We start from the raw sequence: 24,260 nt of genomic DNA on the forward strand, positions 1-24,260 counted from the left end.
TCTAATAACAGGCTTTCATCCTTTCTGTTTGAATTTCTTGACATTTAGTTTGCATCTCAGCAATGTGAGCATCTGCATCTGCTGAAGTCCCTAAGAGACTGTAGGATGTTGGATGATCCCTGTTAAAGAATACATATCTTAAAGGCTTTTGGTAGTCACTTTATAGGCCAGCTAATGGCTGTCACGTAACATCACTTTGAAGGCACAACATTGTGTGACAAACAGCAGAATAAAAATGCAGATACCAGTGGGCAGTGTTTCCAGAAGAAATTGAAAGTCATCACTCAAAACTAAAACTTAATTGAAAACTATATTGCTTTGACCTAGCTGCTTTCATTTGCTTCTCCTGTCAATGTTGTGTATTGATGAGCTTCTACTACAAACAAAAAAGGATTACACTAGTTGAATTGGATGTAATCTAATAAAAAGCTGGTGATTCACTCATGCAGTCTAGTTGTCCGTTAAAATACCTTATCAATATGATGTTTATTTGTGGTGCTGAAAAAACAAATTGATTTTTTTAAGTTTAAATGAACAAACTGCAATAAACAAAAGGTCCAGAAGGTTGAATGCCGAAAGTCATATTTGCAAATTCTAATTGATGTGATTTTTCTCTTGTGAATTCTGCAGAGTTCTTGTCTGCAGTCTGTGTCAATAGGTTGGGATGGGGGCGTCTACGTCCAGACCTGTGGACACACTTTGCATATAGATTGCCACAAGTCATACATGGAGTCTCTGAGGGTAAGAGAAAGCTTGACCTTATGGAATGATTAGTTGTCAGTAGTTATTTGACAGAAAATTACTTTTACTAATTAATTTTGACAATTGATTACTGATTTAAGTCATTAGTCAAGTGACTATACCAAACTTTTTCTAATTAGAGCTACTTAAATTATAGACGTTTCTTACTTATCTGTTTATTATAAGAAATTGAATAATTTTTTGTACCTTTTGATTAGACACAATTTCAGCAAAACAATGGCATCATTTTAGCTCTTGTGAGTACAAACATGAGCACTGTCCTTTTTTTTTTTTAACATTACTTAGACTAAATGATGAATTGATGACAATCATTGGAGCCCTAGATCCACTATTTGTTGATATTTTCGTTGTTTAGATGCAGTATGGACTAAAGATTTAGGATCAGGGGCACCACGGTAGCTCACTTGGTAGAGAGCGTACCATGTATCAAGGAGAGTCCTTACCACGTTGTCCCAGGTTCAATTCCAGCCCGGGCCCTTTGCTGCATGTCCTCCCCTCTCTCTTTCCCTGGCCTTTTCTCTCTCTCTCTCCAGCTTTCACTATTACAAAAAAGCAGAAATGCCAAAAAGTAATCTTCAAAAATAGATTTAGGATCACATTTTCAGAAATTGTGTAATCCTGCGTACTACATATGAATTTACTCTATATGAAAGTCCAGTGTCAGTTGCCTCTTTCAAGTTTAGATTGTAAAGGTCAAATTTAACTTTCATGTGTCTTTTTTTCTTTCCAGAATGACCAGGTCCTCCAGGGTTTCTCTGTTGACAAGGGTGAATTTACATGCCCACTGTGTCGACAGTTTGCCAATAGTGTCCTTCCCTGTCGCCCTGGGCGGGGCACAGAGGCTGGTGCCTGGCACACACCCACAAACAAGAAGACGTATGTGCTTGTAAAGGAGGTGGAAGATCTTCAGGAGAAACTTGGCCATTTCCCAGTAAGTTTTACAATAAGGCCAGGAGTTTATCACTAAATGCATCCTGTATGTTTTACACAGCTGTATTTTAAACACACTGTCAACTCATTACTGCTTGGTGGTAACATAGACAGTGATTATAATTACTAGAAACAATCAGCTTCCTCCAAATTGGAAGGAACATTGAGATTGATGGAAACAGGGTGGTTCTGTTTCAGAGAGACTGTTTATCAATTGGAGAATTTAGAGACAAGCCCATTTTATCAAGCACCTGACATCCTTTAAGTGTCAATAACTACCCGCGGCACAATTCTGTCACTGTACCTAAGATCTACATGGATGGATGTTAATATTTTCCATTTATTCTCATGATTGGCAGAATGCTTTATGCTATATTTAATTTTTCTTCCAAATGACAGAAATTTACAAATCAAATAATGACAGTGCTTTACACCTGAATCAGAATCAGAAATACTTTGATTCTGATTCACAGTTAAAAAGTTAAAGGACTATACCAGTGTCTTTGCTTGTTTGCCCTAATTATTCCAAATTACTAATTATTACTGCTTTCAATGTGTTCAGATATGCAATTTTTGCAACTATAATTTTACTAAAATGGATTACCAAGTAACCAAGGAAGTTTCAATTCTCTAAATTTAGTTTTCGTACTGTTTTGAAATGAATGAAAACCATTGGCTGCCTGAAAAACTCATTGACAAATCTAAAAAAACTGCAACATGCCTTGCAAAAGTACTGGTTTGGGCCTTTAGCAGAGAGGACCATATCAGTCCAAATAGGTTTTTGGACCTAGAATTGGAACAAACATTGAAATACTCCCCATGGCAGAAGATTGTGTGTCTTTAAGTTGACATGCTGTTTTCTCACAACACTTAAAAACAGACTCAGGAAAAAATCACAGGTCATAAAATTGCAGAGACCTTTATTGAAAGGGTTAACAGCAGTGAGCAATCTATTGGAACCATCTTTTATTTGATGAACCATTACAATACATATTGATTCATACATACCCTTCAGGTGCTTGTAAAAGGTGAAAGTCAAAAGTTTGAATTCAGATGGCTTTGGGCAGCTTTGTGCTGCAGGAGTAGAATGAAGTGGGGGAAAAAATCTACATTGTGTAAATAATGTTTTTGAATTTGAAGATGTGTCCCTGTGGGTTTTTTGAAAACAGTTGAGTCAAGCAGATGTAAGCTTTGTGTTTACAAAGTGACACACGTTTAAAAAGTTTTTTTGAAGGGAAGAGCTGGAAACTGCTTCAGTAAAAGTTACAAATGGACATTTCCTATGATTGTATACTACTGTATTACACTGTCCGCAGTCTCTTTGTGGGGCATAATAGTTGGGAAATTTTAACCAATGATGTTATAAAATCATTGTATCAACTACCCCAAACTAAACTGCTTATGGAGGGGGATAGAAAACAAGAAAATGAAATTTCAATAAAGGTAAATTGTGACTCACCTCACTAATAGAAATAACAGAAAGACAAGTCCTGTTATTGGATACGTTTGATTATTGACTTTATTGTAAATAATTTCTGCTCAAAACCTTGTCACAATTTGACATTACAAGGAGGTTGTGGACATAACTGTAATTCAGTCTCATTTTCCTACATAATGCATCTTCTTCTGCCAGATCTTGAGTTGTTTATTTTAAGGTAAAAATGTTTTTCTTAACTAAGGTTAGCTTCCCAAAGTCCATTTCTAGAAATTACGAATTCTAGAATAAAAATTTTGACTTAATTGTATTCTTATTTTTTAAGATGGAATCCAACTTGAGTAAAGAGATGGAACTGGTCATCAAAGACATCAAAAATACCACCCAGAAGAAATACATGGACTATGGCAAGAACCCTGGCTCCCCTGACAATGATTTCCTCTTCATGTACTCTGTGGCAAGGTGAGGAAAGAGTCAAACTGAGAATATGTACACTAAATGTAGTTCACAACTTCTTATTCTTGGAGCTGATAATATGGCATGTAATCACTCAGGTATGGTTGTATACTGAAAAATCTAAATTTTTGAAATATTTACTGATGAGCAAAAACAATTGAGAATCGCCACCTCCACCCCACCATGGTACTCTGCCAGAAAACTGTGAATTGGCTCCATTCCGTCAGGAGTGAGTTTAAAGTCCAACTGAAATTAAAGTGCAGTTTTTTGTCTAATAGAGCATACATACCTACTTTTTAAATCACTGGTCCTGTGTTCTCCTTTAAGAAAAAGTCAAACCAAGAGGGAGAAATTTATATTTCAAGTTTTTTTGGGTTCATGATGTCGCCCCCTAGTTTTACATTGATTTGACGGAACACTGTTAGGTATCCGTCTATGTAGATGGAGATCTTATTTCGATAAAGCCAATCAAATCTTGCATAAAGCAGTAACGTCAGCTTTCTATCATAGGAAGAGCAGACAGTCACACTGATCCAGACAGCAGCCTGCTACACAACACAAGAGCCACATTAGCTTTCCTGCTAAAGTTTCCTTCTTATCTAACTTACAAACATGAATACACATCTTGTCCTGCACCTTAGCTTATAGCAATGCACTTTTCCCATTTACCGCGGAAAGATTGGTACAGACTGTTGTGGTGAAGGCGTAAAACCACATCGCTTGATTTATCGGTTGATCTGCATTCCAGCTCTCACCTCTGAGCATGAGCTGTGGGTAGTGACCTTAATATCATGAAACAGATGAGGTGGTGACATTGATTTCCACGTGGGCTTTATGCTTTTTATTTTTTTTTTTTTTTTTAGGCGAAAAAAGGTAAACCGAAAAAATACGATTCTAAGACAGCCATTTTGTATTTTAATTGACCCCCTTGTTTCTGTTTTTGGCTGGGGTGGAAATGGGGTTATTGTGGAAACTCTGTGTTTGTTCTGTTTGTTTTTTTCTGATTTACAGTACTGATGTAATATATAAAAAATGTAAGTCATAAAAAAGAATGAGATCATGGATATAATTGGTGGAAATGAGTTTCCTAACTTAACTCATTGTTGGGGTGAGGTACTCGAGAGTAGAACCATAGCTACTTTGTGTTAAATGGAGATAGTTGATGTTGGTACGTCTGCTTAGGAGGCCTCCTGGATATCTACTGTATGTGGAGGTATTATAGGCATGTCCAACTGGGAATAGACCCAAGGACAGCCCCAAAGGAGAAGCTGAAGGACATAGCTGAGACAAAGGACATCTTGGCTACCTTGTTTAGCCTGCTGCCAGGGTGATCTGGACCTGGATAAGTGGCTGGAAATGGATGGATGAGTTGATTTAAAATAAATGGTCACGTTGAAGTATATACATGTGATTTGTTGTCCTTCTAGGATCTGAATACTGACCCTTGGATGCCCTTTAAAACAAAAAGTGCCATTAAACAAGGATGTTTATGCACCTAGTTACATAATCTGATGGACTCCTTTTGCTTTGTCTGGTTCCTTTTTCTAGGATCTTGACAAAATACTACCTCAGTTGTTGAAGATGTATACATGTGTGCATCTGTTGTCAGAGTTATGAGAAATGACTTGGTCATATTGGGCTATCTCTCTGTGTCTGCAGTCCTCAAACTTGGAGGTCCACTTTCTGCACCGCCTCACACATTTTACACAAATGTACACACCACTGAGTGTAGAGACCAGTGGGATAAATGTCTGCCTGCTCTTTCGTTTCTCTCTTAATGCCAGCTCCTCAGCTTGAATAACAATGATTGTCTATGCAAAAAGATAGTGTCCTCTTTCTGTGTCAGAGTCCAGAAAGGCACCTTGAAATGGAACTGAAATTCAATACTACAAATGTATGGATTGCTTTGCATTTTTTCACATTTGTTCAGGTAGCTGTGAAGGTGTTGTTGTTTTCTTTATACTTGTCATTATTCTGCTGCATTAGTCCTGGAAATGTTGCGTTTATTTCACCCTCTTTGACTGAATCTTAGGACTGTGGTCCTTCACACAGTTCCTTTTCATTACATTGTCATGGAGCATCTTGGGGAGGGAATCTTAACCGTATGTCCCCCTCCACCCACCCTCTACCGAAAAGGCCAGAAACATAATCTTGAAAATAAAATTTACACAGTCCTTTCTCAGGTATTTGTATCTTCTCAACAAGCTGGCCACATGTCAGAGAAATGACTGGCTTTCAGTTCACCTTGGGGTCTATAACTTCTCACCACTCCCATTCCAAAAACTCTGCCCTTCCTGGAGCATAACTACCCAGTGCTGTGGTCCCCTCAGCCCTCCACTCTGAACAGAAAGATCCCCTGAGTATGTCTGGGTGCCTGTTGGCTCTCTGAAGTTCAATGAACAGCGCAAATTGCCTGAGGAGTGGAAAATTCCTTTGTCACAGGGGCACTCTTATCAGCAAAAGCCAGATGGAGCTTCACCGTGGCTGCATTATCTATGTGAAATTGCTTTTTCTCCCAGGAAACCCAAGGATTTGCCCCCACCTCCTTGGCCCATAGAAGGAAATGGCCAGTGGCGGGATGAAAATGGGCCCAGATCAGTCTTATTTTAGTAATACCTATCTGTTTTTACCATCTATGTACTTTGAGGTTTTAGTTTATTTTTTCACTATTTTGGTATTGGTGAATTAAAATTCAGGAGTGAAATGTGTTTGGATATGCATGGGAAATGCACATTGAGGATTATGCATGAACTCTGGTTAGAACAGCTTTTATGCTAATGGTCCAGCTTGTGCAAAATCAGTCTTGGAAAGCTGTCATTTACTTGATATGGAATTGCTGCTGCAAAACAGGCGCATTAAATGGCAAATGACTTGACTCGGTAGCATCTTTCATCTTCCTAATCAAACTGGTAAAAGAGGCAGGCGTAACCAAAATCTGAATATGATGATACTCAGCCATTTATACCAGCACCTCCATCCACACTCTCACACATGCACGCTCTCTGCTTTAATGGCTGTTTTTAAAGGAATACTGCACCCATAATTGATTATTTTTGTATTAGTGAGTCAACCCATGTAACCTGCAATACATGACAAAGAACTTTTTACTTGCTTGCCTTCAGAGAGAAAAGGGAGTACAAAAGCAGCAGTTGTGGTACAATGAAGGTGATTAATTATGGAGATGCTTTTATAACAGTTTTAATATATATAATTTTAAATAAATAAATCTCTATTCAAAACTAATTGTACTCTGTAATACATGTCTCATTAATAACTTCATTACATAATCACACGTATTTTGACTGAAATATTGCTATATAAACAGTTTTAAAAATCCCTCTGATGCACAACTGCGTTGCACACTTGTTCATTTAATTGAATTGAACTGCTTCTGACTCGTTCTTTGGCCAGCAGTCCCACACACTTGCTGATGATTCACTTTTACTATGCATGAATATGCAGGTATAACGTGAGGTATACTTCTTGTCACCTAATACTTTATGGTTTTAGCCAATGAACAGCCAGTGCTTCTTGTCCTGTTAAAGCCACAGATCTTGAATTTGCTCCATGATGTGAGTGATGGTATGACCGAGCAGGACTCGGGGAAAAAAACTAAATTAATCCAGTTAACTTTGTTCTGTCAGAAATAGCCAACACGTTTAAATCTCTTGCATGTCTGTGGTTTATATCTGGGGTGAACTGCCCTTTGGGGTAGTATTTGTCCTTTCTTGTTAATGTAAAGCGCATTGACTTAAATGATAATGAAATGTGCTATATAAACAAAACTTTCTTGCCTTTCCTCTTTGAAAGCAGGTGTGAAAATCTTTTCAGAATCAGAATCAGAATCAGAAATACTCTTTGTTACAGTAGCTTGCCTTTACGTCAGTGCACACAGGAGAAAGTACTAGAAAACGATATGATACACTATAAACACTATAAACAGGTCAGAAAATAAATAAGTATCATGTCGGTATAAGATAAACCTAGCCTGTTTGACAGAGTGAGTGATTGATAGGCAAATTATCACTTTTAAGTATAGTATACCTTTTTAAAGGGTTGTGCCTGACAATTATGGTAGGGTTGGTGTGTGTAGTGTGTGTTTTACATATGCACTTGTTGAACTGTTTTCATATTTGTACCTGCTACCTACTAATAGTCATGGTTCTGTCTCCTCAGAACCAACCTGGAGTTGGAACTTGTGCACCGGGGAGGAAACTTGTGTTCTGGAGGGGCCAGTGCAGCTGCCAAACGCTCATGTCTCAGTGAGTAGTTACTCCTAATCTTTTATATCTTACAATACAATTTCTCCTCTAAATTTTATCACTAATATGCAATTTGTTAAGTCAAATATTTTATGACAAGAGGAATGTCTATCACCTGATATGGCTACATCTATGGGATAATTAATAAGAATTCTTGGACACAAAGTTAAAATTGCGCTACATTTTTTTTGGCCCCTATACTGATTTTTTTTTAATTGTTAAACTGTGCTTCAGCTGTGGGTTTTCAGTGACCTGTAGTGGTTTCTCTTTCCTTTTAAATAAAATGTTACTTTAATGTGGTTCTATGTCAGATGTATTTTGCTGTTTAAGTTGACAATTATAGTGACGTGTGTTATTGCAGGTGGGTGTACATCATTTCCCAGGGGCCTCTGTTTAATAAAGTGTCTGACTTGAGATCAAACCCATTCTTCCGTGTTACAGCTGAACCATTAAAAGAAAAGGGAAAAAAAGGGTCGATTAGCAATGGCAGGCAAAGATAGATGCTGTCCCACGTGAGCTGTTGGGAGCAGTCGGTAAATGAAGCAGACAAATGGGTCAAGTGCTGTTTTAGTTGATTGTGTCACAGCTGACAAGGGCATGCGTCTAGAGGAGGATGAAAACTGTGATCTTAGTTGAACCTCAAAGAAAAATCTGAACAGCTACCAACATTCATTGTATTGATTCCTGATGAAAGTCTTAATTTTTATCAATTGTTAAAATATTTGGGGATGAAGGATGGGATATTGCGATAGAAAGTGTATATGAAGGTGAAGGAGTTAAGTTTGTTGTGCAGACTACACCCCATTTTCTATTTGTTTAATTATTCTGTCAAAGTTGTGGCCGCTGCAGTGAAATGGCCTGTCATCCTTGAGTGGCTGAAAAGAGATTTCACACTGGAGGTTTGCCATTTTTGAGCTACATTAACCATGTAGCCATGCTGATGGCCAAATGTACTCAGTTGCAGTACATTAGTGTTTGTTCTTCTTAGGGAAATGGATTTGAAGGAAAACGGCAGACGTGCTAACTGTGAGAGCTCATGGGGTTCCTAAGCCTGTTTCCCAGTAGGCACTTTTTCTGTTCAGCTGATGAGGATACGATGGACCACAGAGACAAGCTGCCTGCAATTCCCTTGAAATGGGCTAAATCAACTCTAGAGAGTCCAGTCTTAAAATAGCATGTCCTTGGTTTATTTAACTGCAAATATTTGAATTAATCTTGGGGACTGTGTGGCTGCTACTGTACAGGGAGTTTAAAGGCAAATAATGTTGACCTCAGTTGGTGAGTGTTGACAGCTGTGTTTGCATTATTTGACCCCCAATTTTTTGCATGGCTGGTGTGACTTTACATGTAGACCACTGTATGACCCTGTGCCCTCAGAGGACACATATAATTGTGAATTATCTGCCATGAAAAGTGAGCACACATAAAAATGCACTTTTATCATTGTATTTTATAATTGTATACAGTGAAAAGGTGTATGGCGATGGTGTGAAAGTTCTTAAAACATTATCAGGAGGATAGGCCTTTTTCATGTAAGACATTTTGATATGTGACGTAGGAAAGGATAGGTTTAAATAATAAATTTAATGATGGCTAAATTCCATTTAGCTACTTTGGTTTCAGGGTCCTGGTAGTGCACATGCTGGCTCACTGTCACACACAGGAGTCATCGTTATTGTTATTAGTAACACATGTGCTTTACCTACTTTAACAGTCAAAATATCGGCTTATTTCCTAGACAGTGTATGGGTAACAAAATGTATGTCAACTGATTGAAGTTGTTTATGTAGAAATATCAGAGTTGTCACATGGAATACAGATGATTAATGTCTTTAAACCAAAGTAAGGGGTCTCTCCTTGAGGGCAGGTTGTTTAGTAAGGTTTATCAGATCGAATAAAGGGTCAATAGCATTTTTGGCCTTTAGAAATCAGACAAGTAGTCCTGAGTACAGCCATTTCCTGTTGGAGTTCCACAGTCTCATAGCTGAGATTTTACTTTGTTCCCCTGATGTCTTACAGTTGTCTCAGTAGTGGAAGAAGCAGAATAACATGCTTTATTGTTAGATTTGTAGCAATGTTGTCAGAGCAGACTGATTGTAACCTTTTGGAAAATGTTTTCACGTGCCATGCTATTTCACTTTAAATTGACTTGGCAAGACAAACAACTGATCAGATATGGGACCTGAAGCTTATAATAAGCCTTTTCCATCTGTTTACATTTTGCAATTTTATGACAATAGCAGGAAACGACAGCCCTGATTTTATTCACCTCTCCTCTATTTCGCATTTACTTTTCTCCCTTCCCTTTCCTTTCCTTACCTCTTCCTGGTTAATTCCTGGTAGGAGCTGAGAGGTAGTGAGGGAAGAGAGGAAACAAGCCGTAGTGAAGACAAATGGAATGCGACGAAGGACTGACAGACACTTTGCTTTCTTTGTGCTGTATCTTTGTTTACCTGTGGAGGGCAGTGTTGCTCTAAGTATTGATAGTTCTCACAAGTCCAATTGCAGAGCTGATCATTTGAAGCACTTTGCTGCATTACAGCATCATAATTCCATGTAAAACAAAATCAAATAGGATTAGAGTTGCTCATTGGAAAAGGTTTAGGTTATACAGAAGGTTGTTGGGTTCACCTAAAGATAGAACTGATTGGTTCAGTGTCACTGGTTTCAGACATGGTTCATATGTGATTTAAATCTGTTGCTCTTATGCAATTTTAATTTCTGGCATTTAAGAGGACTTGGATTGAGTTCATAATTAGAATAAGTAGGTTAATTTCTTTCTGGACTAATAAGAAAGACAAGGACATTTCTTTAGTTTGGAATATGTTACTCATCATGATTTGGCCAACTTCCTGCCTTTTGCCCATGTTGAGGCTTGTTGTAATGTCATAAATTTTGGTACTTGTAACAGGTTTGCTCCCGACAAAGACAATCAAGGCTGTGAAGTGCCCTGCTATTAACAGCTAGCGCGTACACTGGAGACTGTGTGTGCGCAGGGTCTCTCTCTTCATGTTCCATTAGTTTCACAACGAACAGGTGTGACCTGACCAAAGAGTTGCTCAAGGCTATCAAGCACTACCATGTATCCATCTGGCCTGGCCTGGTTTTATCTGAGCCAAACCATTAACCTGCAGTCAGTTCAAGACAACTGCTTTCATCATTTGATCTACACTGGTTGCTGATGGGGTGTGACAATGGACACTGAGATAAACAGACACTTGCTGGTTTTGTTCCTGTCAGACCTTGTCGGAACATAACAATGATGTGTTGGCGTTTTGTTTTTTTCTTTTCAGATCAGCTGTTCCATGTGCTGGCTATGCACATGCGTCTGTACAGCATTGATTCAGCCTACAACCCCTGGACTAAGCTGACTCAGGTTACACAAAGCAGAGAGGCAGAGTGAGTGACTTTCTCTCTTAAGTACCTCTGCTAACAGTAAATCTATAAATCTCTTCATACATTTTTCATACCTCCCAGACTCCACTTTCCCTCACACTTTTTCTCCCTCACATAAACATGCAATCATAGCGCCACTTTGTCCTCTCTCTAAACACCACCATTTCCTCCTGCCCCCAACAGCTTTTCCTCTACACAAGAGGAGCTAAAAACAGAAAAGGGACCATGTGTGGTTTCCATAGATACCAATAATTGCTGCATCTGGCAAATTACCGGGCACTCCACAGAGAGCAAAACGACCCTGTCAAATTCACTGTACTGAAAAGGACTGCACCACAGCAACACCAAACCAGCATGGCATCTCAGCTCCCAGCTGTCCACCTAGCTTCAACAGAAACCCGTATTTAACAAAAGACATAGTTTCTGCCACACTCACAGTCTTTTTCTGTATTGAATCACTACTGTACATCAGAACGTGCAATTTAATGCACAAATGTTTGGTTAAAAAAAAGAAAGAAGAAAAGCTACTTGCAGCACTTAACAATACAAGATGAGCTTGAACAACGTTTCCTCCGTTAGTGTTGTAACAGAGCTTTTACACCTGTTACAATTGAAGTGCTCACAGCCGTACAGTGTTCTCAGAGGAGCCATTTGGTGTTTTAAAAATACTTTGTTAGGGTTTCGGGAGGGAGCACTGTCTTTGACACCCTTAGGCAGTCAACCTGATCTAGCCTAGTTAAATAGGACAGAGAGAGATGTTTCTACATAGATGCAAAACATTGCTCTTGCCTTATTTGTATTAGATAAACCAAAGAGGAATGAATGAAGATTTTACAGTATAGTTTGTATGCAGTGGTCTTAGCAGGGTTGAAAGCTCCGTCCTCTAAGGCTTTCCTCCAATGCACAGTGGAATTAACTGGTGAGTGCTTTGGTAATGGGAGGTATTATTCTTTAAGTGCAGTTCCTCTCGTTCAAAAGCCCCGAGGCCTTTCAAGAGTAGAGTGAATATTGGAACCTCTCTGAATTGTCAACAGAACAGAAGTCATTTAAATGGAGATGGCACACAATAGGAATATGTAACTGGGGCTGCATTAAGGAAGATGGACGGTAACATTGCTGCCTTCATCAAGCTGTTAAAGTGATGGCTTTTTGGCATTCAGACATAGGTGACGTTTACATAAATTACGGCTTTTTCACACATGATAAAACATTGATTGAAAGAGACAAGTTAAAAAAGTTACAATGGCAAAAAAAAGAAGAATGATTTATGTTCTCTGAGGCTCCATCACTGTTGGATTTTAAAACGTATTTTACCGTTAGACTTAATAAATCAGCGTGAACACGAAAGATGCCCACCTCTGCTTCTCATGGAGTCGTCACTAAAACATTTTCACATCAGTTACATCATTTAAGTTATTAGAGAGCAAATTCTGCTGCCTAATTTATAAAGTTAAATTGAATGACAGGACATTAAGTTGCAACTCATGTTTGTAAATGTTCTGAAGGATGTTCATAAAAAATCCATTAAACTGAAAATATTGAGAGAGAGAGTGCTGGTCTTTTTTAACCTCTTATTATTTTTTTAAGCTCTTCTGCTCTGGTCGCATCTTGAAGGAAAAATAGTTAGACTGATCTGATCTGAGAAAAATCTAAAATTGGCTCTTGCACAGTGTTTCCTAGTTTATAAAACTGAATCTATTTCTTTGTGCATAAGAGATGATGATTGAAATAATAAATGTGTTACAGTGATGTTAGAAGGCGGAACAAGATGCTGTGCATGTTTTACCTTGTGTTGCTCAAAGTTACATGGCGCATATTCAGACAGGAGACCAACATGTTTATAATGGGTGTATAGTTTCTATTGAAGAGAGTACCTGTATTTCACTATTTGCATGAACTTGTTGGTTTTAGTTGATAAATAAATATGTTTCTTGTGATTTTTTTCATTTTTTCCATCACAATAGCTATTTGAAATGGGGCCAACTATATACAGTATACCTTATGATTAATGAAAAGCTCTTTTGCATGTTTTGCAGTGGCTTTGATGAAGAGAGACCTGAGGTACCCATGCTGTTTCGAGATGTCCCTTCCCTCCTGATTATCTTTGTGCTAACGATGCCACAGCCTCTGCGAAAAGGTACAGTTCCTACGTCTGCATCATAACATTACAAGAGAGTAGGGAGTCTCTCGTTGGCTGCACCACAAGGACAGTCCCATTATCCATAGTAATCAGTGCCGAGTGCTGGAAAGAAGCATTTCACATCTCTTATCTATACTCCTGTTGCCGTTGTTTGGCTATGAGGATCAGAGAGACACGACCCTGGTGATGGGAGGGCTGCACTTCCTTTGTGTGTCCTTCATCTGTGGCTTGTCGCCGCATGTCCTCCATCTTAGCCCTTCAACAGAAAAGGCAGAGGGCCACCTAAAGACCTGGCCCAACACACTGCAGTCATATTTAATGGGAGAAGTGTCGCAGCAGGCAGATAATTTCATTGATGACTGAATTAGGTTGACTGCTGGCATGGACCTTTTTTCTTTTTTTGGGAAAGTGAAGCTTTTGACTGAAAAAGTTAACATTATAGTTGGATGTCCTTAGCATTTATAAATCGTGTCTTCATATAGCATGTAGCGCAGACTACCGGCTATAATAATGCTAAATAATGTTTATGTAATTTTTTTTTTAAAAGAAAAAACAAAGCATCATTAATGTAATAATTTTTGCAATAATTTAAAGAGAAATAGAAAGGGAGAGACATGATCAGACCTTGGGGGTTTGCACTTGATTACTGTCAAGTGGTGACCTGCTTTTTAGTTCTACCTTTTTAATTGTGTATACTGAGACTTGTCACAGTGACCAGGACAGTGGAGCTATCAGCAGCCCTTTGTTGTATAAGAAAACAAATGGCACTCTTTGTTGTGCTTTAAACCAAACTTAAATATCTGTCAGGCTACATTTTCCACCTGAAACACTCTGCTAATTATCCTGCATGCTGTTTAGTGAGGCTCTCTATGCAGAACTGAGAAACCAAATACAATGCCCCTGTGAATAGCTGCTAACCCTCTTCAATTGGCTTTTTTTTACGCTAGATACGCAAGATATTCAAAATTCAAAATAACATATGCTCACATATTGAAGTAATGTTATTCATTCTTTTAATAATGTATCTGTTCATATTGTGCTTCTCCGCTTCTCTTTAAGTTTCCACTTGGTTTATATAATCAGTGTCACCTTCTCTCCCTGTGTAGAGCACTTTAACTGTGTGGTGAAGATGCTGTACAACCTGCAATTCGCCCAGGCTCTGGCTGCGCTCTCATCCAAGTTCAGCCCAGAAGAAAGGCAGGCCTGGAGCACGTCTGGAGCACTCAAGAAGGTAAAAGTGAGATCACATTGAATTAGTCTGAGACCTCATTCATAATGAAATGTTAATACCAAACTTACTTCCCTTATTTTCTAGTGTCAAGCATACAGTACGCTTTTGTCCTTTTTTTCTTTAATCACTGTAATACTCAAAGGCTAAAACGATGTAGACCAAGATATATGGTCACCTGAGGTTGTGACCTCCCTGAAGTGATGTAATATTTTACCCATTACTTCATCTGTATTAATATTTACTCTCTATTATAGGGATTTGGTTTATTTCTGGGCTTGTATTTATTTCTTCTTGTTGCTGATTTGTTGGTTTTCCTTTGCTTCCATGGACTTCTGTAGTTAATGCATGTCTGTAAAACCCTAATCATAATGTAAAAATTAATTTTAAAAAAATTTGTCACAAAAAGATAGTCATACTGTAAAGATGAAGGTTTTGTGCTGGACCATTAAGTACTGCTGAAATAAGTTGTGTAAAGAGAATCATCACAGTATTTTCTCTTAAGTGTAGTTTTAACCCTGCTGGGGAACATTTTCAAAGGATGTTAAAAGTCTGGTTGTTGAACCAGTTGTATCTTCTGATTGTTCCATAGAACCAGTCTACATCAACAGTAAATCATTGTGTATGACTTAGTATTGAGATGAATTGAGCCCTTTCCCGACAGTATCGATCTTCATTATCTGGAAAAGTGTGATTGCTGGAGAGTGTTGCATTAATTGGCTATCTGTCTTCAGTCTATTAAATCTGTATTAGTGAGTGGCTGGGTTGAATCTCATAAGACAAATAGCTGAAATCCTCCATCCACCCACCCCTCCATCCATAATGGAGGGGTGGGTTAATATCTACCCACTATACTGTCATGAACAGTAGTGCATGCATTCACAAGCTGCCATTAAGATGGATTTCAAATCCACAAAGAGGATGGCATCCATATTTGGTAATTAAATTGAAGTTGTTGCAAAATATGCAGCCTGAACAAAGATCTGAGCCTAGAGGAAAGAAATCCATGGACTTGAAATTCCTCCCCTATAAATCTATGAGAAAGGACAGACGACGAGATAAGACTGCTGTTTTATATTCTACCACCTTCAGCTTGATAAATGCTTGCAGCTTTTCCTCCTATATAAAATACTAGCCAAACCAGTTGCATTTTTATCAGAATACACATTCAGTAATGTCTCTACCTCTTATCAGATGTTTATATTGTGAGGAAAGAATTACTGTCCTCTGTAAGTCATTATATTCTACAATGCAGCACATTTTATACTTACAAGGAGGACTAGGAAGGCTCATTCTGATCTACATTATATATTCTAGATATGTGACATTCATATACTTTAAAACTGACAATATATTGATAATGCCATGACCATTTTATTTTTGTGTGTTTTTGACCCTGGTTAAGGGTCATTTGAGTGTCTTATCAATTTCAATCCCTGTAGGCTATGATACATGTCCTCTGCAAGAAAGTTATGTGAATGCTATGGCCTTCATAGTTACAGATCTCAACTGAACATGGCAATCGAACATCTGACATTGTGTTCATGTTAACCAATTTGTCATTGGAAAGGGGGGTTGTTTTGTTGTGTTTTTTTGCCCCTAACCTAGTGAGTGAGGCATCCGTCCCACTGACGTAATTTGTAGTTGATACAGAAGCTGTGGTAGCTGTTGCCAGGAGCAGTTAGCAGTAAACTTAAAGTTTGTCATGACAATTGAAGAAATATGACTATTTCAGAGTTGTTTTTTCTGTAAGTCAACTTACAACACTTTGTACATCTGTGTAAATCTAATTCGCCTTTTTTTTTAGTCATTTTTCTGTCTTTATTTTTAAGGGGTGTGGCTATTTTTCTGGCACAGGGAGATAAGGTCCCCATTCAATCCCTATGAAGCAAAATAATAACTGAAACACTGAAAAAATGTGGGCAACAATTCAGAGGTGTGGAAGCAGACTACACTGAAACTGATCTGGAGGCTCATGGTTGCCCAACACCATACTAAGACCCTTCATGTTGGTTTTGGTTTTCTGTATATAGAGGCAACAACCAAAGGATGTTTGAATGAGGATGTTTCATTGTTGTCTGTGAACTTAAAACAACACGAAGAGATATGTGATATCTTTATTTAGCAGTTAGACTAGTGATGAATTCTTTCTGGCAGTAAATCTACACATGCCTTCCAGGATGAAGGGCTAATTTAGACTGCTAGCATATTTGTTATGGCTTTATTGGTTGGAGTTTATGTTAATACCTAACTTTGCAGGTGTACCAGAGTTTTTCCATCCTCCTTCTCCTCTCAATAGACAAAGGCATAGATAAGTGTTTGGAGGGACTGCAACAATATGGAATTTTTATGAATGAATTTTTATAGCCAGCTAAACAGTATTTTGGTTTAATGCTCTCCCCTTAATTCAGATCAAACAAGGAATAAATAGAAATGAATGTCTGTTGACCGTCAGAGATTATAGAGTAGATTTAAGTGAAAATCTTGGTCTTTTAATGTTTGATTACATGTAGTCAACATTTTCTGCATTTTGATTTTCTGCCACAGAATGCTGCAAATGCTGAGAAATCGTTTGAAGCGCTGCTCAGTCATGTTATCAGTGAGCTCTCTAAGGACAAGAGTGTCTACAAGGTGAATGCTGAAGAAACATCAATGGTGAGCCACTAAAACGACTGTTTAGCACTTAAGAACATAACCATAAGCCTTCAGGATGGTACTCTCCTTTTTTCCTTTTTTTTCTCCTTTTTCATTTTCTCTCAAACAATACAGTGAGAGACAGTGGTGTAACGTCTCCACTAATCTACTGGGGAGATTTACATCACAGTATTATCAGCAAGCTGTTGGCTAGTTATTGATCAAGTGTTACTGTTGTTTCCCTCTCAAGCTGATCTCCAGTGTGTGGTCCCCACAGTCTATTGAGTTCAGCCTCCAGCAGTTCTGCCTGCCCTTCCTTCGCCTCTCTTGCCTTCTGCAGCATCACCTCTATGGAGACAACCTAACTGGCTGCCTGGTATGTCGTATCATAAATGTCATCCTATCTGCTGAAACTACCCTACCCATGTATCCTTGCAGCAAGAATAGTCAATATTTCTGCTCATCTTGTGTACATTATTGTTGAATTTCTCATGATGACAGTAAATCTTGTCCAGCATGATTGATGTCTCAATGCAAGAAACATGATGCGTTTCTGCACATTGGTAGACAACAGTTTAGATCCTTTGACTTACCATGAATCACAGGTGTTGGTGAAAACAAAGAGAGTGACCTCACCAGCTGTTTTCTTGTTTGCGTGTTCTCAGGAGGAGGAGGAGTTCTTGTCCTTGGCTGTGTGTTTGGGGCTCTTACCATCGGCCCCTCAGCCTTCCAACATCGTGCACAGTGCCTCATGTCTGAAGTGGGCGGTCAGCGCCTTTGACTTGGTGACACAGTGGTGCGCTGAGGTCACAGGGCTCTCTCAGATGCAGGCTGAGCAATCATTGGTATGTATGTCAATTTCAGACTAGAGAGAGAGAGACAGAGAGATTCTTTTCTTGAAACTCAGAGAACAGGATTTTATTCATTAAAGATATTTTAGCCGTGCCAGTTATGTTGCTGCAATGAAATATTAAGCTCACATATTTTTAACTTTTTGTCATGTATTATTGTTCTTGATAAGGGTCATTGTGTTGCCCTATCAATATGGGAAGCCTTATTCCCTTTAATTCATGCAAAAGACAGCAGGCATATACCAGTAAAATCACGTGAGACAAAAAAATCCTTATCTTAAGATGAAGATGTTATATTCAGCTCAATGTAAACATAAGTCACTATTCAGAATGACTATAGTAGTTCTGCGTCTCAGCAATTAAATATTCAAGCCATGTATTTTGAACTTGATGTTCTGTAAACACTTCATGTAACTCAAGTGCTATTGACAATTAGTTTCAACCTTGGTTGACAAGGTCCATAGCCGTTAATGTCTCTGAGGAGAGTGACTGCATAACCAGCCATGTGTCTTATGCTCTTGTCATTCAGTATTGCAGTAACCTTGGATGTTGTACATCATTTGGTGTAAAACGTGGAGTGTCTTGCATGTCAATTTAGGTTGCTAATTCTTAACGTGGGACATTTGTTATTAATACATCTCAGAGCTGAAGGACATCATAAAAACTAGGAACATTGAGACATGATGAATTTGATTCTGTGTGTAGACTGACAGCAAGTGTGAGTCTTTTTGCTCCTTTATGCTTATTTAAAAAAACAGAGGCACAGTTTATTGTATATTTCATAGTTTTAGAAATGTTATCTTTTGTTAGCAGTCTTTTTACTGATGATTATATTTGTGGAGAACTAATGCTTGAGTGATCAGGAGTCTCAGAGTTTGGGGAAGAGCTAGGAAGAGTTTGAGGACAAAATGTATTAATGACTGTAGTGCACAATAACTTTATGGCCTGAATGCGGTATATTTTATGTACATCTGTCTTTCTTCTCCCCTGAAGACCTTGCTTGTCCAGGATCCTCAGTGGGCAGCCCCCCGCCTTCTCCAGCTACCTGACAACTACAATATCATCTTCCAGTACTATCACAGGAAGGCCTGCACTGCCTGCAAAAAGGTGCCAAAAGACCCTGCACTCTGCCTTGTTTGTGGCGCCTTCGTCTGTCTCAAAGGCGTTTGCTGCAAACAGCAGGGTATCTGTGAATGTGTTTTGGTAAGTTTCTCAGTGCTTCAAAAGCAGGGCCATGTTATTATCTTAATTTGTTTTTTGTGAGGGCCAACACAACCTATTTTGTAACAATTACTCATTTTATAGCTAATTGAAAGCTGTTTGACAGTGTCAGGATCATTTTTTAAATGTTGTTTTTTGTTTTGTCACTTGTAGCACTCCCAACATTGTGGCGCAGCTACAGGCATCTTTCTACTGATAAATGCCTCCGTCATCATCATCATCCGTGGACATCGTTTCTGCCTGTGGGGTTCTGTTTACCTTGATGCCCACGGAGAAGAAGACCGCGATTTACGGTATGACACATCGCACATACAGTTATAAATGCCACACAGTATTGTGCGGTGAACTTTTTACAGTTAAAACATGTTAATACTCTGTGCTGGGTCCCAGTTCCATTTCACATACTTATTCTATACAGTATGTATCTATACTAATTGTTATACCAATAGTATACAGCATATAGCAGGTAGTGTACAAGAAATCACGGCACTTTTGTAGCGATTAGATTTCAGATAGGGAGTTTTGGAACGTCACTGTCAGTTAAACTGCACAAAGATGAAGCAAAATTTGCCATTTGTTTTAACTTTTCCAGTTGTGAGCAACTCTTCCAGTAGTGTATATCAACATCACACTCAGAACAAACATTAGTTATCACAATACAGTATGCATACAGACTTTTTTGAGTACATTTATGTTTGCAAGTACAAACACACAACATATTCAAAATCTTATTTTAGAATTAGGGACACAGTTCGTTTTAAATACTTGTTGCTGCAGAGAAAACAAACACAGCTCTCACTCTTGTTTTCCCCTCTGGCCTTTCTCCAGCCGTGGCAAGCCACTCTTCTTGTGTGAGGAGAGGTATCGAGTGTTGGAGCAACAGTGGGTTTCACACACCTTTGATCACATCAATAAGCGTTGGGGGCCCCACTATAATGGACTCTAAGATCTTCCGAAGTCCACTGAAAACAGCAACCCATGACGGAGAAGATTTTTATTTCTGGTTTATGTGTCTGCCTCGATCAAATATTTGGGAACTCTTTAACATGATACACACAAACATCCAGTGAGGGTATTGCTGCCACAGCTTTGGTTTATGTGAAGTTTGGTGTACAATCATGCCTAAAGATTAACACGTGTGTGTGTGTGTGTGTGTTTAAGTGATTTATTGTGTGGTTTTCAACAGGGAAAAACAGAATTCGGTAAGATCAAAGTAAAAAGCACAACTTTGCCCAGAAATTCAATTGGTTTGCAACAGGCTTTTGAAGCCTGTTGTATTTATTTGGGTTTTAAAAATATATATCAAGTGCTGAATGTCCCTGCAAAGTTTGATTACTTTTTGCACCATTTATGATGATGTTAATGCATATCCCTTTTATTTATCGAAATGTGCTCTGCTGTGCTGGCATGAGTTTCAAGCTCCTGATGAGTGTAGCGATGTTATTGCAATGTGCACTCATTGTCTGCTGATGCGATGGTAGGCAGGACAAGTCCACCCATCAACACACTAGAGTTTTTTTTGCAAACAAGCAAAGGCTCTTTTTATGGGTCTAGTTGCAATCCATCCTCAGGAATTTTTTGTTTTCGCTGTTTAAAATACGTTTTAAATATTTAAATAAATGCTGCTGCTCATTGTTCAAGTAATTTTAACTTTTGTGAAGATTTTTTTTCTAAGGTTGTGCTTTGAGTTTACGGTAGATGGCTGGGAATATTGACTCAAACTCACTTTGTTTAAGGAGGTATGCGGTCACCTCATCATGCTCACTACAGTTCTCGCACTCCTGCCCTTTATGCGCTTTCTGTTTCTGGTTGGTTCTGAAGAAGAAACTCAAAAACAGCTAAAGCTACAACCGGTCAATGAGTAATTTAACATTCATTGTCATCGCTCCACTGAAGTCAAACATAAGAATTTAAGTAGCATACATTTTTAAAGGCAAGGAAATGTCATCGCACAGATATGGTGTCCTGCTGCACTGGCAAAACTGAAGGCCATATGAGAGCAGAAATACTATATTGGTTCCATCAAAGTTGTCTCTCAAGATATGAAACTCAATGAAATGTAAGTTGCTTTTGAGAAGAAATGCCAATACTCTTCATCTTTCTGTGCTGTCAAAGAAAGTTTTTCCCTTTTTATGCTTTTGATTGTCGAGTCCTAACTGCAGTATAGAACATTTATTGTGATGACTATCACTTACTAATGCTTCATCTAGTTGTGATTTATAGTTGCATTCCAACATTACAAGATTATCAGACTTGAGTATCCGTTATACACTGTGCATGACATCCTTTAAGTCACCATTATTTAAGTGTCTTAGCTACTTAATTTTCTGATTATCATCTTCTTTTTTTTTTCTGGAAGAGAGGAAATTTATCCAGTCGTGCCTCCAAAATGTTAATTTTTTCGAGTGATAAACAGCATACTGCTGATATCCCTGATGTCTGGTTTTGAAATGCTGGGCCACGCCGTGCTGCATCGAGGAATCTTTAAGGAACAAGTTAACACTTGAAAAAACTTCCTCTTGAATTCATGCATGCTGCTTCTCTGTTTACTGAGTTTCTCCTCTCTTCTTTATTTTGCAGTACCCACTTTGTAAATGACCGCAACCAAATAGCCAACGAGTAATGGGTGTAAATTGTAACTGAAAGCTCTTGTGTGTTCTCCTGTATGAATGAAGAGAGAATACAGTACATTACTGTAGGTGCTGACTCAAACTTTCTGAGTTTGACCAGAAAGTATGACTTGGACATTTAATGCAAAATGTAACATATGTGAATAAAATATAAACACGCTGATTTGTGTCCTTTTTTTTCTGCTGCCAGTTTTTTTTAAGTCTGTTTTTGAGCAGTACAATGAATTATTTTGTCTACTCATATGTACACACTTATGGACAAGAGGAAAGAGGATTTCATGACTCTACTATCGACTCCGCTCTATAACGTTCAAATATTACTTTCTATAAATGCTTTTCTTCAGACTCAAGCCACTTATATGGGCTGTAGTGAGGAAATGTGGCTGGTAGGATAGACCCCTACCTCAAACTGTGTCCACCAGGGATCTCAGTTCAGATTATAACCTCCACAGACAAATCCTGTGACCTTTATTTATTTTAAATGAATAATGCAAATCTATATGCTAGAATACAACTTGGGTAAAAAGTTGCAAAATATTTAAAAAATGCAACTGAACCAGGTGCATCATTACCCACTACTGAGATCACTGAAACATAAGTGCATGCTTGCTGCAAGTGGCTTGGTTGCTAGAAAATCAGCTTTATTTATATAAGTCGAGGAAATGTATCATACAATTACACACAAGTAAGTTCTATTGGTGATTTCTGTACAAACTGTTCAAATGAATCCCAATAGTCCACTGGCCTTTTCAGAGTAGCAGAGAGAAATGTCGCTGCCATGTGAGTGGGCATTTTGAGGATAATTGGGTTTAAGTTTCATAAACAAGGGAGGCCCCTGGGTTAATGACCAATGGCCGCACAAAGTCTCTTTTTTCCAACCAATTAGACAACAACAAAATAAATTCTAGTATGGACCAGCGGAGAAATTTCATCCGGGTTTAAACCACCGAGACCGTGCGACAAGTTTGATGCTGAGAGATGCTGGTGTTACAGGCGGTGCTACGGCGAGCATCGCTGGACAATTCCTCATTTACTCCATGTGCAGGTAGGTATACTGCTGCGTCAGGGAGCATGACTAGACCATTGAAGGCTGCAGGAGGTGATATTGGTCAGATAAGACCTTTTGGTCTGCAGGACAGCATGCTCAGGTGTCTATACTGTTAATAATTAAAACCCTTCACTGAGTAAACAGGGAAATCATTTCGGATATGTTGCTATGGACGGTAAGCTGCACGTAAAGAATTGGTTAGTTAAAGCCAATACAGTAAAGTTTATGTAAAACTATTTCCAGTGTTGGCTGTTATTGATCCACATCCACAGATAAGGATACAAGACTGAGCAGTGATCAGCTGGTGTCTGAAACAGTTTCCCCTGTTTTGCAGGTTTTGCAGATTTTAGAGATGGAAATACGGAGGCAGCAAAATCAAGGTAGGACTCACGTTTCCTCATCAGTAGGCCTCCAGAAAATGTACAAGACTACACTGTCAGCTAGTCTGGATAGCTTTAATTCTGGTGTCATTTTTACATTGTGAAATACTGTGCATGCAGTGGTGTTCATTGACAGCATCTGCTTTCATCACCAAACAGTCAGCAATACCACACTGTGAAAACACTCCACTACAAGTAGCCTAAAAGTCCTGCATTCAAAACCTTACTTAAGTAAAAGTATGTGAGTATAATCAACAAAATCTACTTGACTTATCAAAAGTAAAAGTACTCATTCTGCAGTAAAAAGGTCCCTGTCAGTGTTTTATTATATCTGCTGTTTCTTGATTAATATCACTGCTGCATTCATGTGCATGTTGCATTTTACTGCTGTAGTTGCTTAAGGTTGAGCTAATTTTAACTACTTTATATACTGTTGGGTAGTTTAATCTACAGCAATGCATCATCTTCTATAAGATCATCATATGTTTGTAGCGTGGCTGTCCTGTGAGAACCACGTATCTCTAAAAAGTCAACTTTTCATGAGCTCAGAAAAACAGGCCTGTTTTCAGCTTTGTGACCCATTTTCCAGCTAATCCAAGGTTTAAAGAAGTAGGAGAATTTTCTCAGCCCATAAAGGAATGCTTAATCCTTCAGTTCATCAGAAACATTCAAAATCACCAAATTTGGAGATACATGGTTTTCATGGAAGGGTATGAAAAAGTAATCTGAAAAGTAACTAGTAACTAAAGCTGTCAGACAAAAGTAGTGGATCAAAATGTACAATATTACAGTACATCTTTTGAGTAAATGTACTTAGTTACAATCCACCGCTGATATTAAGAGGTGAGAATACATCCAAATCATACAAATATGTGGAGATGATCCTT

The 24,260-nt window shown here is 38.4% G+C and overlaps 2 protein-coding genes across 5 annotated transcripts in view; both read left to right on the forward strand.

Moving 5' to 3' along the window:
* The window catches only part of ubr3 (ubiquitin protein ligase E3 component n-recognin 3), a 44,584-nt gene extending 22,476 nt beyond the window's left edge, over window positions 1-22,108 (forward strand). For all 4 annotated transcript variants that reach the window (XM_044215554.1, XM_044215555.1, XM_044215557.1 and 1 more), the window contains 13 exons: window positions 631-741; window positions 1,493-1,693; window positions 3,453-3,589; window positions 7,760-7,845; window positions 11,139-11,244; window positions 13,278-13,378; window positions 14,488-14,612; window positions 17,157-17,264; window positions 17,494-17,619; window positions 17,909-18,088; window positions 19,088-19,297; window positions 19,469-19,608; window positions 20,144-22,108. In XM_044215554.1, coding sequence (XP_044071489.1) covers window positions 631-741; window positions 1,493-1,693; window positions 3,453-3,589; window positions 7,760-7,845; window positions 11,139-11,244; window positions 13,278-13,378; window positions 14,488-14,612; window positions 17,157-17,264; window positions 17,494-17,619; window positions 17,909-18,088; window positions 19,088-19,297; window positions 19,469-19,608; window positions 20,144-20,261 — 1,749 coding nt within the window. In that variant the 3' untranslated portion in view covers window positions 20,262-22,108. The remainder of the gene's footprint in view (window positions 1-630; window positions 742-1,492; window positions 1,694-3,452; window positions 3,590-7,759; window positions 7,846-11,138; window positions 11,245-13,277; window positions 13,379-14,487; window positions 14,613-17,156; window positions 17,265-17,493; window positions 17,620-17,908; window positions 18,089-19,087; window positions 19,298-19,468; window positions 19,609-20,143) is intronic.
* A 780-nt stretch (window positions 22,109-22,888) lies between these two features.
* myo3b (myosin IIIB) overlaps window positions 22,889-24,260 on the forward strand; it is a 62,185-nt gene continuing 60,813 nt past the window's right edge. Inside the window, 2 exon segments of the mRNA XM_044215559.1 lie at window positions 22,889-22,990; window positions 23,328-23,373. Of these exon segments, the coding sequence (XP_044071494.1) occupies window positions 22,924-22,990; window positions 23,328-23,373 (113 nt within the window). The 5' untranslated portion in view covers window positions 22,889-22,923.

This window comes from Siniperca chuatsi, linkage group LG12 (genome assembly GCF_020085105.1).
Source record: "Siniperca chuatsi isolate FFG_IHB_CAS linkage group LG12, ASM2008510v1, whole genome shotgun sequence".
In the NCBI taxonomy this organism is placed as follows: Eukaryota; Metazoa; Chordata; class Actinopteri; order Centrarchiformes; family Sinipercidae; genus Siniperca; species Siniperca chuatsi.